This window comes from Oncorhynchus mykiss, chromosome 5 (genome assembly GCF_013265735.2).
Source record: "Oncorhynchus mykiss isolate Arlee chromosome 5, USDA_OmykA_1.1, whole genome shotgun sequence".
In the NCBI taxonomy this organism is placed as follows: domain Eukaryota; kingdom Metazoa; phylum Chordata; class Actinopteri; order Salmoniformes; family Salmonidae; genus Oncorhynchus; species Oncorhynchus mykiss.
Window position 1 is genome coordinate 36,789,187 of NC_048569.1, and position 18,184 is coordinate 36,807,370.

Sequence of the window (18,184 nt, forward strand, 5' to 3'; positions counted from 1 at the left end):
TGAAAATACAACTGTTATACATGTGTAACGGATGTGAAACGGCTAGCTTAGTTAGCAGTGGTGCGCGCTAAATATCGGTGACGTCAATCGGTGACGTCACTTGCTCTGAGACCTTGAAGTAGTAGTTCCCCTTGCTCTGCAAGGGCCGCGGCTTTTGTGGAGCGATGGGTAACGATGCTTTGTGGGTGACTGTTGTTGATGTGTGCAGGGGGTTCCTGGTTCGTGCCCGGGTATGGGCGAGGGTACGGTCTAAAGTTATAATGTTACACATGGAATTAGAGATATACTTCTCCTTAATGCAACCACTGTGTCAAATTTCAAAAACACTTTACGGATAAAGCAAACCATGCAATAATCTGAGTCTAGCGTTCAGACAACAAAGCAGCCAAAAAGATATCCGCCATATTGGGTGGTCGACATTAGTCAGAAATAGCATTATACATTTTCACTTACCTTTGATGATCTTCATCAGAATGCACTTCCAGGAATTGCAGTTCCACAATAAATGTTTGTTTTGTTCAATAATGTCCATCATTTATGTCCAAATACCTTCTTTTGTTAGGGCGTTTGAAAAACAAATCCAAAAGCGCGTTCAGGTCCAGCCGAACGTCGGAAGAAAAGTTCAAAAAGTTCCGTTACAGTCCTTAGAAACTTGTCAAACTAAGTATAGAATCAATCTTTTGGATGTTTTTATCATAGATCTTCAATATTGTTCCAACCGGAGAATTCCTATGTCTGTAGAAAAGCAATGGAACGAGAGCTAACTCTCTTGTGAACGCACCTCAGAGCCTGTGGCAATCTGCCAGACACCTGACTCATTCCTCTCTCATTCGGTCCCACTTCACAGTAGAATCCTCAAACAAAGTTCTAAAAACTGTTGACATCTAGTGGAAGACACAACATAACCAATATCCCACTGTATCTACAATAGGGGCTGAGTTAAAAAACTACAAGCCTCAGATTTCCCACTTCCTGGTTGGATTTTTCTCAGGTTTTCACCTGCCATATGAGTTATGTTATACTCACAGACATCATTCAAACAGTTTTAGAAACTTCAGAGTGTTTTCTATCCATTACTACTAATAATATGCATATATCAGCATGTGGGACAGAGTAGCAGGCCGTTTACTCAGGGCACCTCATTCATCCAACCTACTCAATACTGCCCCCCTGTCACCAAGAAGTTAAGTTGTTTTGGCAAATTACTTGGTGGAAAGGACAAGTATTTGCTAGTCAGAAAAACAAAACTATTAGTTGTTTCAACATACCAAAGTTTGTCACAATTATGCCTTACAATTTTAAGTTGTGTCAACTTCCAATTAAATTACACATTTCTGAACTGGGCTGAAATCTTTAAAATAATATAATAATGATTTCAGAAGGGAACATTATGCTCCCATCTGTCTCTTGCTCATGTGTGAGCATTTTCACCAGTTTCAAAACTGGCAGTGCACTCAGTAATGTCGACTAACCAACACCACTTTAACTACAACAAGCTAAGTAACCGTTACAGAAATGTTTTACTCGCTTGAATGTTGACATTGCTCTGGATTAAAGTGCCTGCTAAATTACCAAAATGTACATTTTGGTCATCTGAATTTAAAATTTGTTATGTTGCTTCAGTTGATTTGACTTCTTACTTTTCAATTTATATGTTGCGTAAACATATCGTTTTTTGCTAACTCAACTTGAGTTCATAAGTTAAGACTATTTGATGTGTTGTAGTTATCTTAAAACTTGACATTTTTTGTCAGCACAACTGTTATGTTTCTTCAGTTGATTTGACTTCATGGTTATGAATTTCTAAGTGGAATAAACACACAGTTCACTTTGCTATCTCAACTTGATTGAATATCTTTTGACATTTTGAGTGAGTTGAAGTCAACTCAATTTTTGAAAAAAAGGTAAACTCAACTAATTTAGTTGACTTGGCTAGTTTAAACGAGTCATTTTGACTGAATCCTTATATCCTTTTTTACAGTGCATACATTTTTTTAATGGTAAAATAAAATGTGACATGACTAAGACAAACCCTTCATAAAAGATGAAGTGCTATCAGTGGTTGAAATTGTGTGATCATTTGTGCTTGCTGAAAATAATGGTGTTATATGTAGCTGTTATAATTCAATCAATACAATATAAACTAACTGTCTTTGCAACTTTTGCAAAGCCTTTATAAAGATACAACAGGTGAGGGACAGTAGATCTGAAGCTCTTTATCAATAGCAGTTCTTCAGATAAGAAACTTATAACCTATTTCTGTTCATGATTGCATCATTACATAATGAAAGAAAAACTATGTTGTGTAGCCAGATAGTTGCAGTAAAACCTGACAGTCTTGCAAACCCATCTGCATGCCCATGGTCTTGAATCAGAGCAGATGCCCAGGGATTCAGGGCAGAAGTCCATATGTGAAGAAGTCCAATTAGACATACAACCTCTCCCTCCCAACTGTGTTTGAGTGTGCAGTCCTAATCCAGGCTCTAGTCATCTCCTTTCTAGACTACTGCAACTCTATGTTAGCTTGTGCCATCAAACCCTTGTAACTTATCCAGAATGCTGCAGCTCGCCTGGTGTTCAAACTTCCCAAGTTCTCCCATGTCACCCGCGCCTCCGCACACTCCACTGGCTTCCAGTCGAAGCTTGCATCTACGACAAGCCCATGGTTCTTGCCAATGGAGCAGCAAGGGGAACTGCCCCTCCCTACCTAGGCTATGTTCAAACCCTAAACCCGAGCACTCCGTTTTGCCACCTCTGGTCTCTCGGCTGTCCATCCCCTACGGATCAGTTCCAGTCCAGTCAAAGCTCTTCTCTGTCCTGGCACCCTAATGGTGGAACCAGCTTCCCCCTGAAGCTAGCACAGCAGAGTACCTGCCCATGTTTGGAAAATCCCCCCCCCACACACACACACACAAAAATATATATATTTTCCTACTGGCACTGACTTTGCTGACTATTTTGTTGACTGGAAATGTACTTGCTATGACTGTAGTATGTGGTTGTCTCACCTAGCTATTTTAAGAGGAATAAAATCTGGATAAGAGTATCTGCTAAATGACTAAAATGTAAATGTAAACTGTAAGTGGACTCTGTCTCCCCCATCTTCCCTCCCTCTGCCCCCTGTCTCTCTGACATCTGTTTCTCTGTCTCCCCTGCTCCAGGGATAGGCAGCAGAATATCTCGCTTATCTTTTCGTCTCTTTCCCATTCCCTGTTTTCCTCGCCTTCTTTTCTTGTTCTTGTTCATGCTATTTCTAGTTCTGTCATCCTCTCACCCTCCCTGTCTTTCCTGTTTCTATGTGTCCTTCTTTCTTTGTAGAAAGTCTACAACCCCCTTGGAGTTCTTCATACTTTATTGTGTTGCAAAGTGGGATTAAAATTGATTTAATTGTCTTTTTTTTCAATGATCTACATAAAATGCTCTGTAATGTCAAAGTGCCAGAAGAATTCTAACATTTTGTAAAAAAAAATATGAAATACAAAACACTAATATAACTTGATTAGATAAGTATTCACCCCCATGAGTCAATATGTTAGAAACACCTTTGGCAGTGATTACAGATGTGTCTTCTTGGGTAAGTTTCATATATTGTGCAATATTTTCCCAAGTTCTGTAAAGGTGTTGAGGATCATGGCTAGACAGCAATTTTCAAGTCTTGCCATAGATTTTCAAGCAGCTTTAAGTGAAAACTGTAACTTTACCACTCAGGAACATTCACTGTCTTCTTGGTAAGCATCTCCAGTGTAGATTTGGCTTTGTTTTGATTCCAGGCTGTATCACAACCAGCCGTGATTGGCAGTCCCATAGGGCGGCGCACAATTCGCCCAGCATCGTCTGGGTTAGGTTTTGGCCAGTGTAGGCCGTCATTGTAAATAAGAATTTGTTCTTACAGTTTTTCTCAATTGCTAAAACACTAAAACCCATTGGCTGAACAAAGTTCTCAGTTGCCTGGACTCATTTAGCTAATTATGTAGTCTGTTGTCAATACCTTAAACCATTTCACATGGTAAAACACAATTTGCAGATCTCACTTAGACTTTTCAGCAAAACTCTAAACACATTCTCTTTCTCAAAACACATTCTGCACTCTAATGCACATGTCGTCCATACTGGTAAACACAAGTGGCCACAATCAAATACAAATAGAGAACATATGTCATTGATTGAACACAACCAATAAAAATTGATTTAACCTGTTTCAAATGATGAAACACAACCAATATAAGCCAGTTCAGAGAGCAAACAGGTTGTTGAAGGTGGGAAGGAGAAAGTCTGAGAATGGATACTGTAGTACAGTGCATTGTAGGCTGTATACTGTACAATGGATGAATTGTATGGCCCTGAACATTGTGCTTTCCATTTATTACAGTTTTTTCCAACTGCTTACACACAAAATCTTTTCATGTCACACGATTTTTGAAACCTCTCACTCAAAGTGCAAAACTACACACCAAATATCCAAAACCATAAGCTATTTCTCAGCCTTTGACTCAGTTGTCAATTGCATAAAACACTTTTTTCAAAACACTACACACAATTCTCTACCTAAAACACAAAAATCTAACAGGAAGTGACTTGCTTTCCTTTTCCAAACACAACCAATCAAAATGCTACACTTATTCACCAGGTCACACACACACTCCTCACATGTGCAAACACTAATAGCTTAACTGATCACTAACCAATCACTGCTTTACTGTAGTATATGCCTATAAATAGGTCAAAGGTCAGATTACCTGTTTTGAACAATGGATGCCAACAATGGACAGAGAGCAAGAGGAGTAGGAGGGAGAGGAAGAGGACGAGGGCAAAGAAGAGAAGGAAGGAGAGGCATCTCTAATGAGATTAGGGCAAAATTTGTTGATCATGTGATCATCCACGGTTTGACCATGAGAGAGGCTGGACTGAGAGTCCAGCCCAATTTGAGTCGATTTACAGTGGCGTCCATAATTCGAACCTTCAGAAATGAGAACAGGTATGCAACTATCTAATGACTATTTTAGCATTACAGTAATGTACTGTAAAATACGTATGACTTCATAGTATTGCATAAACATTTGTAACTCTAAGCCATCCATTTACTGCACTGCATTGAATGAATAAGGTTGGTTATCATGCTGTACTACATTTTTTTGTACATTGTTTACAGTTCCTATGCTGAACACATACTGTGTTTGAATTCTGTACAGAGTGGAAAGGCAAAGACATCATGGAGGACGAGGACGCTTGTTTACAGATGTACAAGAGACTGCAATTACAAATATGGTCTATGTGGGGACATAGAAGTTGCCTCTGTCCAAGGTTGGATACGCCATGCTAGGAGATTCTTCCCTCGATGTTTGACAAGAGAAAACCTATCTTGTGATGTGGACAAAGTATCGTGGCCAGACTCAGGCCGGAGAAGAGATGAAGCGTAGCTTAGCACTGGTGACTGCCCCCCCTACCAATTCCTGTACTGCCCCCTTGGGACGCCACACACACAATTGTGTTCTTTACTGTATTCTAAAGAATATACTTTTGGTTTACATATGTTTATGGTTTTGTTGTATGCTACTGTATACAACAGTAATGTTTGGCCTAATAAATATTTTCTGTTTCTACATTGCATTGGTGTTTACAGTGTACTTGTTACCCATCTCAGCAGATTACTTTCACTGTAGAACATTGCATTGGTGTTTACAGTGTACTTGTTACCCATCTCAGCAGATTACTTTCACTGTAGAACATTGTATTGAAATATAGATATAAGCCTATGAAAGACCATTGAGCTTTAGATTTAGAACAACTGTGTTTATATGGTATATCCAAAAATTTACTATTATGAAAGCAGTGTTTGCCATTTGATGCAAATGCTTCATTCTGACATGTGTTTATGGCATTTTGAATGCAGTGTTACATTTTGAAGGAGATGTGAGGCCTTTTGCATTTTGTGTGTGCAGTTTTGGGAATTGTGTGTAGAGTTTTGAAAAAAAGGAGATAGTTTTGAAAACTTGTGTAAGCAGTTGGAAAAAACTGTAACAGTACTGACTGCTCAACAGACTGCTGTCTGTCTCTTATCTCTGACCACATTTTGCACCCCCATTAACCCAGTCCCCTGGCACAGTTTGGTACCCCTGAAACATTTATCCGTTGTTTTATTAATTAACCACACACAAGCTTATGGCACATACAATGAGGACAGAATGTGAATGAACGCTCTTATCTGATACTTTGCTTCTCAGGTAGAAGCAAATCTCTATGGGTTGAAAAGACACTGTCACTGAAAGTGGCGTTATTACTAAGTGCCTGCATGTGCTCACAAATAATGATTACTGCAATATAATTTACTGATTAGTTTAGAGGGTTTTAGTTTATATTGTACTATATCATGATTTATAATTGAATGAACCATTCACTTTTACTTCTACTTAAAATCATTTTTTAGTTCAGTCCTCCAATAGCTTGTTATTTCTTTCACACTGTTTTGTGTATTCTGTTTCTCCACTGCCACAGGTTCTAATCTTTCCATCTCTCTCTCTCTCTCTCTCTCTCTCTCTCTCTCTCTCTCTCTCTCCAGGAGTGACTCAATTGGACAAATATTATTTCGGAACTATATTTCCGCCTCAATGGACGGAAAGCTGATTTTTGCTCACTCATCTGTTTGGCTGTTTATCTGTTTCCAAGTACACTCTAAAGTAATGCTTGTTGGCATCTCATTAAAAAATATCCCAAATTCCCAGAAAAACAAAAGAGCAAACAACATTTTTAAGTGTTGAAGAGAGGAGAACGTGGTATATTATTTACGATTAACGGAAGAAGTGAAAGGGGATTGAAAACTGTCAACTAAAGGAGAGGTGGGTAAGAAAGGGGGGTTGGTGGAGATTTAGAATGACGCAAAGAGAGCAGAATAATAACTAGTGCTATTTATAGAATCACAGAGACCTTTGTCTCTCTGCTAAAACACATACTCCTACCCCGTCTCTGGGTGTTCTTTTGAATGGTAAATAATGCATGGGGCTTGCAGATACCCTCGTTTTAATGATACTAGGTTAACACAGGGGCAATTAACTTTGTAATTATACTATTATAGGGGCTTAATTACAATATTTACTTCAATTGAAAGATTTTTGTTGAGCTAAATCCTACAATCACTCTGTAAAAATGTCAGCCTTAAATTGTAAGGTGCAGATCACCATCTTGTGCATGTTCCCAATTAAAAAGCTACACACCATCTCCCCCTGGTGTCAAGATCCCATTTAAGAGTAGTCCAACAGAAAAATACAGTACAGGTAACTGACAAAATAATGGAAACACTTGCAGAAATGAGGGCTACGAAGTATACTGAATGCAGGTGCTTCGACACAGGTGTGATTCCTGAGGTAATTAAGCAATTAACATCCCATCATGCTTAGGGTCATGTATAAAAATGCTGGGCAGGCCAATACTTTGGCTACCATGGCTGTGCCCCCATAGGATGACAACGAACCCATCCACAGGGCACGAGTGGGCACTGAATGGTTTGATGAGCACGAAAATATCATATCCCAAGGCCGACTCAGTCAGCAGTTCTCAATCCGATTGAACCCTTGTGGGAAGTTCTGGAGCTGCGCCAGACATATCGTTTTCTACCACCATCAACAAAACACCAAATGATAGAATTTCTCATGGAAGAATGGTGTCGCATCCCTCCAATAGAGTTCCAGACAATTGTAGAATCTATGCCAAGGTGCACTGAAGTTGTTTCCGCGCTTATAAACCCAGGGTCGTTACACTACTCCCTCCTTCCAAAGAGCGCGTCCTCGCGCTAGCTTGCGACTTTACGTCTTACAGGAACGCGCTCGCCGGCCAAACACACGCACTGTCGTGGATGCAAGGTCCGATCACTTCTGACACTTCTGTCTCGAATCCTCGACCTTCTAGCCCGAGGTCCGGCGCGCTATCGACTGTGCCGCAAAAGCATGCTCGTGCGGCAGAGTCGATTTCCGCGCTTATAAACCCAGGGTCGTTACACTAATATATGTATTTATTTCTTTTTTCGTGGACCCCCTGCAGTGCTTCCGTCTGCGGACCCCCGGTTGAACACCCTGGTTTAAAACATGAATGAAGATAAGCCTATGAAATGTATAATATGCCACATAGGATGTCATCTAATATCTGACGTCTCAAGAGAATACCATATTTACTAACTTCTTGAGGACTGATTTCTTTTCTTTTTTTTTTACGCGTGGGGGAGGGGGATTTGGTGCATAAATTGGAGGGCTCATTGGCTACTGTACCACGCGCTCCTGTGACGGGACTATACAATACCATTCTCCGCTGGGCAGAAAGTGCTCTTGGAAAAGTTTTACTCCTGAAAGTATGGCCAGATATAAGCCCTGGCAGTTTGGTTGCTGTCTCTGTATTGGTTTATTGGGTGCTATAATATCCATTTGTCTCTGCATAGCCTTCGATGTATTTATCCACCGAGGATGCTCGGAGGACACCTTCAAGAACGCGGCGGTTTCTGCGGACTCTCAACTTTGCTCAGAGATTGGCAGGTAAAGTAGAGTACGGTTGCTTTGCATAGTTAGATACACTCTTAGAAAAAAAGGGTTCCAAAACGGTTCTTCAGCTGTCCCCATTGGAGAATCATTTTTGGTTTCAAGTAGAACCCATTTTGGTTCCAGGTAAAACTCTTTTGGGTTCCATGTAGAACCCTTTCCACAGAGTACTACATGGAACCGAAAAGGGTTCTTCCTGGAACCAAAAATAGTCATTCAAAAGGTTATCCTATGGGGACAGCTGAAAGCACCTTTTTTTTCTAAGAAGTTACAGCTTGTGAGGTACATCTTATTTGAAGTTTTCACTGTTATCAATAGGTGTTTGGTCTGAACAGGTGTTTGATGGTTCTGTAAAATGGCTCAACTGGTCTCTTTAGGCTACAGGTTCAAGCCATGTGCCTTATCCTGTACTGTACAACATACATTGAAATGTCAATATTGCAGGGATACTCAATCTTTACTGCAGGCATTAGAATCTTTGTAGACTATTTATTTTCAACCGAGCCAAGGTGCAGTGAGATATAAGATGTAGACTAGTGAACTGTAAACGGATTAAGAGATTTGATAGTCTGTCATGGAGATTATGGGCTGAAGAACATTTCATTGAATTGCATTGAACCCAAGTGACTTGATTCAACTGTGACTGATCAGATCTATAGCTTTACTTGTATTACAAAAAAACAAATCAAGTGTGCCAGTCAACGACAATGTCTGTAAATTCAGAAAATGTCCTACAATAAACATTTGTTATGTTTTTTTTATCTGTGACTTTTCCCATGTATTTTAAGCACACAGACATGTTTTGTGTATTCAATGGCTTGAGCTTTACATTCCTTCGATATAATCCCTAACTTGGCATTACCATTTTGTTAATGTGAGGGCTACCATGACCTTAAATAAGTAGCATCAAATCAAGCTTGAAGTCAGCTCCCCAAGCAACAGAAAATATTCAGCTTTGTTAGCTGAACAGGTAGTGGTAGAGCACACACCATGCTTTTCTGTGTTGAAGGTCATAATATGTCCCCTATTGGCAAGATGCATCCAGCGAGCAAATAATTACAGGAAAGAAAATTAGGAAAGGAAAAATTAAGTGAGGAAAGTGCGCTAGGAAAGGTGGAAAGGAGCTAGGACAGGAAAGTAGATAAGGAAAGGGAGGAAAAGGAAGCTTGAAAAGAAAGGAGATAAGGAAAGAGAGTTGGGGAACGAGGAGAGGAAAGGGAGGCTGGGAAGTTGAAAAAGTTAGATTCCATGCTTTAAAACGCTCTGGATAAATTATGTAAATGAGTTCTCATGTATGTGATAGGGATTAACCACAGCCAGTAAATGGCGATATTATAGGTTATAGTGACAGGCTAGTTTTAGTGACAGGTTGCTGCGGGGCTGCAGCTAGATACTATTACGATCAGCTGCAAAAGTTGTCGCTCTTCAGCAATCCATTTCCTTCTTCAGTTGTGTGAAACTATCTTTATCCTTCGCAAACAATGAGACATGAAGACACTCTAGGGGTACAGATTACCCAACATGCACCACCTGACTGGAGGAGAGAGGATGTAAGGACTGTTATAGTTGGACATACTTCTGTTTGGTGGGACATTTGCACTGAATGTACATGTATAAACCAAACAAGCTGTGTGATGACACCATGGCCTCAGATCCTCATTACTGTCCCCTTTATTGTTGTTTAACAAAGAGAGGAAATGAGAAAGGACACAAGGCTTTTAATACCTGAGTCATAATATTTTTATGACCCTATTTTAATGACCCGGAAAAGTCCCGCCAGACATCAATAAGGGGTCCTGGCTTTCATCTGGATTCACTTGGTCAGTCTTTATCATGGAAAGAACCAGTGTTCTTATTGTTCTGTATGTTCACTGTAGATGTAGGATCTTTTTCACCAGTGAGCCCATGCCAAAAATGATGTTCCATTAACAGGAAATGGCGAGACAACAGTAGAAACAGATAGAATTGCAGTGAATGCTTCACTTGACCCTGTGTTCTTAGACTGAGGAGAAAAGTCTTCAAAAGTTTTGAATTCTACTACCATAGAGAGAGGTTATATAGGCATATTCAATTATTTTACTGGGTCCTCTTTGCTTTCTATCTGAAATATATATTTTTTCTTCATTCAATGACCCCCAGGCAAATTCATCAGTTGGCAAATGTTTGTCATCCTCGGTGATTATGACCATCTTTAATGTAACCCTGATCAAACCTCTGATTTAAAATATCCATATGTAAAAATAAAAAAAACTCCTCAAACGACCAAAGTGAAAACAAGGACCCATATAAAAGTAACGTGTTAGATATGATGAGTGGTATTCAGAAATAGTCGGTTTCCTCTGTTAGCTGTGCTCTGGGGGTTGAGACATGGTGCATGGCCCAAACTTGCCTCTTGGCATGGGATTTGTCATTCTGACTTTCTCTTGAACATAACATAACTTAAGTTTCAGTGAAATTACTCAACTACAGGAAGCTGTGAAGTGCGTGTGTGTGCGTGTAGCCTATGTTCACACAGTCAGTGTTACCCTGTCAAGTATTGTTTATAGTGGAGCATTGAAGTTATACTGTAATGCAGGGTATCCCAAACTCTGTCCTCTTGACCCCAAGCGGTGCATGTTTTGGTTTTTGCCCTAACACTACACAGCTAATCAACTAATCATCAAGCTTTGATCATTTAAATCAACTGTGCAGTGCATCGTGGAAATTCTAACCAATAAGGAGAGACTTTGTTATTTCTTCAAACAATCATACTTACAACATTGATTAATTATAGCAATAATGGAGCTGGTCAACGAACCACCCCGTAGGTGATTAGTTGAGAGCCCGATGATACAGGAAATGCTGATGTGTTATATACTAGACCTAAAAATGCTAAGTCATGGCTCGTTCCACCCCTCCCCAGCAGACCAGGGCATCGTAAGCTACCTTGTTTTCTTCTTGTGGCTGTGTGTATCGGGTGTGTGAGGTCATAGCGCACAAACAAGTGATAACGTTAGTTCTGTTGCTCCTCTCTGTTCAAGCCAGCATCTGTTCACCTCATCTCTCCACACAGAGTCAAAGTGGAAAAATGCCTGCTCCTTCTTACAAGACAGTGGACATTTACAGCGCATGTGCATAACAAAGTTAACCATTAAGAAATATTAAATTCATTACATTGTCTCTGCTAAACAAGCTTAAAGAGGTTATACAGGATTTTTCCCCTTACAAGTGTTAGGGCAAAAACCAAAACATGCACCCCTTGGGGTCCTGAGGACCGAGTTTGGGAAAAGCTGCTGTAATATGTGCTGTGTTTCCAGAGACATACTGCTAGAAGGAGGGTCGGCAGTAGATGGGGCCATTGCAGCTCTGTTGTGCACCTCACTGGTCAACCCTCAGAGCATGGGCCTGGGAGGAGGCTCTATATTTACTGTTAGGGATACATTTGGTGAGTCTGTTCTTTACTGTTCTTTGCTTCTGTGTTACTGTACCGTGTAGGGTTTAGACAATAATGTTTGTGGTGGAATTGTGTGACCTCTACATCTCTTTATCAATCTATTCTCAGGTAAGGTGAAAACCTTCAGTTCGAGAGAGACTGTCCCACAGTTATTCAAAGCTGACCTGCTGAAGGGCTGTCCCACATCTGTCACATTTATCACAGGTAGGTAGACTTGCCAATCGGTGGAGGAATGAATGAATGGCTTGATGGAAGGATCAGTATTCAGAATGAATATGTAAACATTGCATGACAACAACTGATTCAAATTACTCCAAGACCACTAAAGTAGAAATGTCTTTTAGTCTTTCTTACATCAAATGTGAACAAACCACAAGCCCATTTCTGTAACCCTTTAATATTGCTCTCTGTCCTGGAGTGTGGCATCCCATGTCTCTTCTCGCTTGTGCTTTACGCCTCTTCTGACTTTGTGGCCCCTGGTAGGTAGTCAATGGATTGGCGTTCCTGGAGAGTTGCGTGGGTATGAGGTGGTTCACAGACAGTATGGGAAGCTGCCCTGGGCCAGGCTGTTTGAGCCCACCATTAGACTGGCCAGAGAGGGATTCCCTCTGCCGCCCTTCCTGGGACGCCTCCTTAACTTCCCAATCATAGAAAACCTGGTGAAAGCAACATCACTCTGGTAGTACAACATATCACACTGACACACAGGAACTCAAATGTGTTCCATTTGTTTTCATTCTAACTGTACTCCTTCCTAAAACAGGCATTCTCCCAAATTAAAAGTCAACCAAGTTGTTTCAAAGTGCATGTATCTCAGTCAGAGAAGTCCAGATATCCTGCCAGATATCCTGTCCTATTACCCTAGCAATGAAGCTAATAATAAACTTGCTCTGCTGTAGTCTTTATCTGTTGGCTCAGACCAAGTTCTCATCCGTATGGTTGTGCGGTACTATACACAGACAGACTGCAGAGGCTTTCCTAAAGCCCAGCCCTGGGATTAACATCAAAGGGGGTTGTATCCCCTCAGCTCCCCGCTCTCCTCCCCTCTCTCCTCCTCTTACAGAACAGAAGTCTAAGCAGTAGCACAAGATCTGCATAGAGAAAGTGCCCTTGGCACCCCAGCAGACGGACAGGGGGATTCACATATACTCAGGGATAATTTGAGATGCTAATGAGTTTCCACAAGCTGCTTAGGAAGGGAGATATTTATGAAATTAGGTGGTAAACAGAGATGTAATGTTTGTTGGCGGTAGCTACTTCTCTGTTCTATCTCTGTAATCCAGTGAAGTCGCTTAACATCCAAGTAATAGGCTATGGCATTGGCTACATGTGCATGTTTATGTTTGTTATATTGTCTTTTCCCAGTTTATGGTTGCTATGGTATAATGAATGCATTCCCCTCTCCCAGTGAGGTGTTCTGCAACAAGAACAAAACGGTGCTGGGCATGGGGGACATATTGAAGTTCCCTAAGCTGGCGGAAACCATGGAAACCATTGCAGAACAAGGAGCAGATGCCTTTTATACTGGCCAAATTGGACTTGACTTGATCCAAGATGTAAAAGCAGCAGGTGGGTGAGGTTTGTATGTGTAAATGAGAGAGAGCGAGAGGGAGAAAGAAGGAAGGAACAAATTATATCCCCCAAAAATGTATATGAAAACTCCAGCTTGTTATGTTTTCTTGTCTGGATTGCTCACATGGATAGACATACTTTGTTCCCCATTATATTTTAGGTGGGACCCTAACCATGGAGGATCTGAAGTCATTCCAAGTCAGAGTGGAAGATGCCTGGACTGTTCCTCTGGGAGATTACCAGATGCACATCCCTCCACCTCCAGCAGGGGGAGCCATGCTTGCCTTTATTCTCAACATCATTAAAGGTGCATGATCAAATACTTTCTCAAGTCTTTCAACTCAAATCATCGTGGTAGCTCATCATTGAACAGTTCCAAAATGTCCCTTCATCGAGTAGTAGAGATTTGAATGGCTGTTTGTGACCTTTCCCAGGGTTTCATTTCACCCCCAGGTCCATGGAGGGGGACCAGAAGGTCCTAACCTATCACTGCTACATTGAGGCAGCTAAATTTGCTAACGGACAGAGGAGACGCGTCCGCGATCCTGTCTTCAACCCTAAAAAAGTAAGGATCTGAGAAGAACGGCCTCTCTTTAAGTGTATTCTGTACTTTTCACCCACTAATTTGTGAAATCTTTTTTTTAATGTAGGATGCATCGTATATGGTGGACTCAGATTTTGCTGATCGGATCAGGTTATTGATCAGTAAAAACCGTACCTATAACAACTCCTACTACAACATCACACCTTCCCCTGACCGCTTTGGGACCACACACGTGTCAGTCCTGGCTGAAGATGGATCTGCAGTCTCTGTCACAAGCACCATCAACCAAATGTGAACCTCTACCCTCGCTGAGATAGAGAACATTACAGAACAGTAGCTACATCCCTCTAAATAGAACACTGTCTACTGTATTAGAACACAATCTCCTTCTAAATATGAATAGGAGGACAGTCCTGACGGCAAACCAACCAGCTAACACTGCAGCTTTTGGAGTTGTGTACTCTTCACTTGGCTAACAAAACAGTCTTTCTTTCTCTCCTCGCAGTTTTGGTGCAGCGATTTACTCTCCTAGAACAGGCATCATCCTTAACAATGAGCTGGCGGACTTCTGTTTTAGAGCAGAGAGAGTCAGTGCAGGTAGATTAAATGTTTTTAAATGAATGTATCACGTAGGCCTACCTGTCTAACCTCTAACTGGTATTCATGGGGTGATATCTTATTATATAAGTCTATGGGTGATATCTGTGCATATGATTATATCTAATTTCTCACAGGTGAACAACCTCCCTCTTCAATGGCTCCAGCTATACTGAGCTCCAGCTCTGGAAAGAATACCCTTGTAATTGGGGGATCTGGGGGCAGCATGATCACCACCGCCATGGCCCTGGTGAGTCTAGATTACATTTCTACCAGTTTTACAAGTCTGACTGTTCCTTCTCCACCCATTGCCTTCTGAAAAACTGAGAAAGGGATCCATAGGGCCTCATCAAATCCATCCATCTCGCTCTCTCTCACGCTCTCTCTCGCTCTCTTTCTTTTTTCTCTCCTTTCAGTCAATCATGAACCACCTTTGGTTGGGGATGAGTTTGAAAGAGGCCATTGCTGCTCCTGTAGTGTTTGTTGACGGCAACAACAACGTGAACTTTGAGCCTGCCTTTGATAAGGTAATTCCCATGTTCGTATCCTCTCAGTAAACCAATGAAAATGACAGCCAAGGTCACTGCAATTGATTGCCTGAGAGCAGTGACCATTTGAGAAAAGTAAGGAACTTGTATGTCAGCCCTGCATTAAAGAACATAAATGGTTAAAGAAAAGTTTGATAAATAAAAACAGATACCAAGTTCAAGAAACATTCTCTCCGCAATATTAAGCTGATCCACCTCTAAAAAATGTATATTTTTATTTTTTAAATGTACACTGTGTAAGTGTTGCTTCATTGCAATCAAACCATAACGTGGAATAGGTAAGGATTGCGAGTGGTGCTTGTTTTACCCTAACTAACTGTCTGTCTGTGCTTTCAGTCTGTGATAGAGGCCCTAAAGTTAATTGGACACAGAGTGACAGACTACCCATACTTCTTCAACGTGGTCAATGCTGTGGCCAAGGAGGACAAATGCATCACAGCTGTGTCAGACGGCAGAAAGCAGGGCAAAGCTGCTGGCTACTGACCAATAGAAAACCAGGACATTAAGAGGTTCCCGGGACCAGGTGTTCCCTTACTCAGGTCTACAGCCAAATAGTGGGCCTCAGGACACTGCAGTAGATCCAAGGGGATCATCATTTTAGTGAGATGTATTTTTATAGTTCATTTATCTTTATATATTTAACCAACAGTCCAAGAGCCTTATTCTAAACCAACAGTCCAAGAGCCTTAAGAAGAATCAAATGTGCCTCTTGACAAAATAGTTTGGGCTTTTTTGGGGGGCCTCTCACTTTGGCACTCAAATGGATGGAGTTTCACATTTTACAAAGTACATACAGTACATATTTGTTCTTGAGGACTTACTGCACAGTACACATAGAGTATAGTGAGGTCCTGAAGGAACTGACATGGGAACAGAAGGTCAGTACTGCCTGTCAGCCTGTGGTATCATGGGGCTCTTGCTGTGACCACAAGGACCTGTCAGATTCAGGCAGAACATGTAACAACACAATCCTCCAAGTGAATTTATTAGTCCTTCTCTGGAGTGTAGTAGCAATACTCTGAGACTCACACTTTCATTAAGATAAAACAGGCTTTCTGCAGCCCCCTTTCACAGTACATTGTAATAGAATCAACATCTGAAATAGCAAGTAAATCGGTTAGAGGGGCTGAATGAATTCTGGTGCGATAGTGATAGTGTGCAATCTTGCAAAAGCTTTAATGGCACGTATTACCAAAATGTGAAAAGTAATGAGCACTGATGTTGATACTGTGAGAGTACTGTGCTAGCTTTTTATGTATTTAATTGACCTCACCAAGGCCTGTTGTCACAAATGTACAGATTTATATAGGTCCCCTCCAGGTCTATTAAAACTTCAACTAGTGTTAACTTTCAGCATGTTGTGTCTGAGTTGAATACTAATTAGTTATATTTTTTCTGTTTGCCCTAAAAGAGGTGAGAACAGCCCCCCCCCCCCCCCCCCCCCCCGACAGAGACAAAGGCAATAGTAATGAGATGTGTTTCAATAGTGGAGCTCATGAATGAGTAATGATCTCCAAAGTGGATCCTCCCAGGCGCTAGATGTGAATTATGAAAACATGCAAATCTGCTACCCAGTGTTAGGTGCTGGTGTCTGGTGTTCATGTGGGATAATTTGGAGTAAAGGAGCTCAGTCTTTGGTATGTGGCAGAGTGTTTCATCAGGTTTAGCTGAATGACAGTAAGGCTCTCGTGAATCAGACCATCTCGAACACTCGTGGAAATGCTTGACTAAAGCCTTAATCAACTCTCCAATACAGCATATTCTCTGTCCAGGGCATGCCAAAGCTGTAAAATAGTTGTTAAAAGCTTTGCCTCGTGGTTTTGTCTCTTTTGTATCCTGCTCTCCAAAGGTTTAAGTGCTTTATGGTCCTTTCCCTCCACTAATACAGTGAGAGATGTGGTATGACCCTGTCAGAAGAGACAGTATTGTTGAGGTCATGTCATGAGCGTTTACTGAACTCTTGTTGGTGGGAAATTATTGTTAAAGTCATAAACTGTAGCTCTGCAGCACTTTGCCCCGTTGTCCATAGTACGTCACATAGACTATGTCCAGAACATGACGCTAAAGACAATAGACACAGGTTCAATATTTTCTGACAGACCTTGTCCCTTTTTGTTTGCTATATTTGGTCATAGAGTATATGGTCTATGCTACACATTCACTATATCCCTGATATGGTGCCACTGAGAATAGTTTCCGGTTTGGTTTACATTAGTTTTCTTGTTATCCTCTATGCTATTATGGCATAATGGTTTCATGTTTACTGTCCAAATAACATGCATCAAGTAAACACATGCAATATATAGTTTTTTGAAAACGTGTGGGGAAAAAGTTATGTAACACTTAGCCTTACAAGATAAAAAATGATCATCAATAAATGTGTTGTCATGGTATAGGCAATGTGATGCAGAAACGTTGGTGGTTTAGCAAATAGATTTCTGGTAACTTATACAGTGCTTTTGGAAAGTATTCAGACCCCTTGACTTTTTCAACATTTCTTAACGTAACAGCCTTGTTTAAAATGTATTAAATTGTTTTTCCCCCCCATCAATCTACACACAATACCCCAATAATGACGAAGCAAAAACAGGCTTTTAGAAATGTTTGCAAATGTAAAAACTCAAATATCACATTAGCATAAGTATTCAGTCCCTTTACTCACTACTTTGTTGAAGCTCCTTTGGCAGCGATTACAGCCTTGAGTCTTCTTGGGTATGATGCTACAGTACAAGCTTGGCACACCTGTATTTGGGGAGTTTCTCCCATTCCTCTTTGCAGATCCTCTCAAGCTCTGTTAGGTTGGATGGGGAGTGTCACTGCGCAGCTATTGTCAGGTCTCTCCAGAGATGTTCGATCGGGTTCAAGTCCAGGCTCTGGCTGGGCCACTCAGGGACATTCAGAGACTTATTCCAAAACCGCATTGTCTTGGCTGTGTGCTTAGTGTCGTTGTCCAGTTGTAAGGTGAACATTC

General features: G+C 41.0%; 1 protein-coding gene across 2 annotated transcripts; it reads left to right on the forward strand.

Moving 5' to 3' along the window:
- Nucleotides 1-8,176: 8,176 nt before the first annotated feature.
- ggt5b (gamma-glutamyltransferase 5b) lies at nt 8,177-16,566 on the forward strand. Of its 2 annotated transcripts, XM_021602658.2 has the most exons (12): nt 8,179-8,516; nt 11,816-11,943; nt 12,061-12,156; nt 12,436-12,631; nt 13,361-13,521; nt 13,685-13,831; nt 13,959-14,089; nt 14,175-14,359; nt 14,574-14,665; nt 14,803-14,915; nt 15,082-15,192; nt 15,550-16,566. In XM_021602658.2, exons 1-12 carry the CDS (start codon nt 8,338-8,340, stop codon nt 15,694-15,696), a joined length of 1,686 nt encoding a protein of 561 aa, XP_021458333.2. In that variant the 5' UTR covers nt 8,179-8,337; the 3' UTR covers nt 15,697-16,566. The 2 variants fall into 2 exon arrangements, with proteins under 2 accessions (XP_036833293.1, XP_021458333.2); XM_036977398.1 differs by lacking the exon at nt 11,816-11,943 and having other exon boundaries at nt 8,177-8,516; nt 15,550-16,002.
- Nucleotides 16,567-18,184: the final 1,618 nt, after the last annotated feature.

Coding starts and splice junctions, on each gene's coding strand:
- ggt5b (XM_021602658.2), top strand. CDS start 8,338: ATGGCCAGATATAAGCCCTGGCAGTTTGGTTGCTGTCTCTGTATTGGT. Junction 8,517..11,815: donor CTTTGCTCAGAGATTGGCAG/GTAAAGTAGAGT, acceptor CTGTGTTTCCAG/AGACATACTGCTAGAAGGAG. Junction 13,522..13,684: donor CCAAGATGTAAAAGCAGCAG/GTGGGTGAGGTT, acceptor ATTATATTTTAG/GTGGGACCCTAACCATGGAG.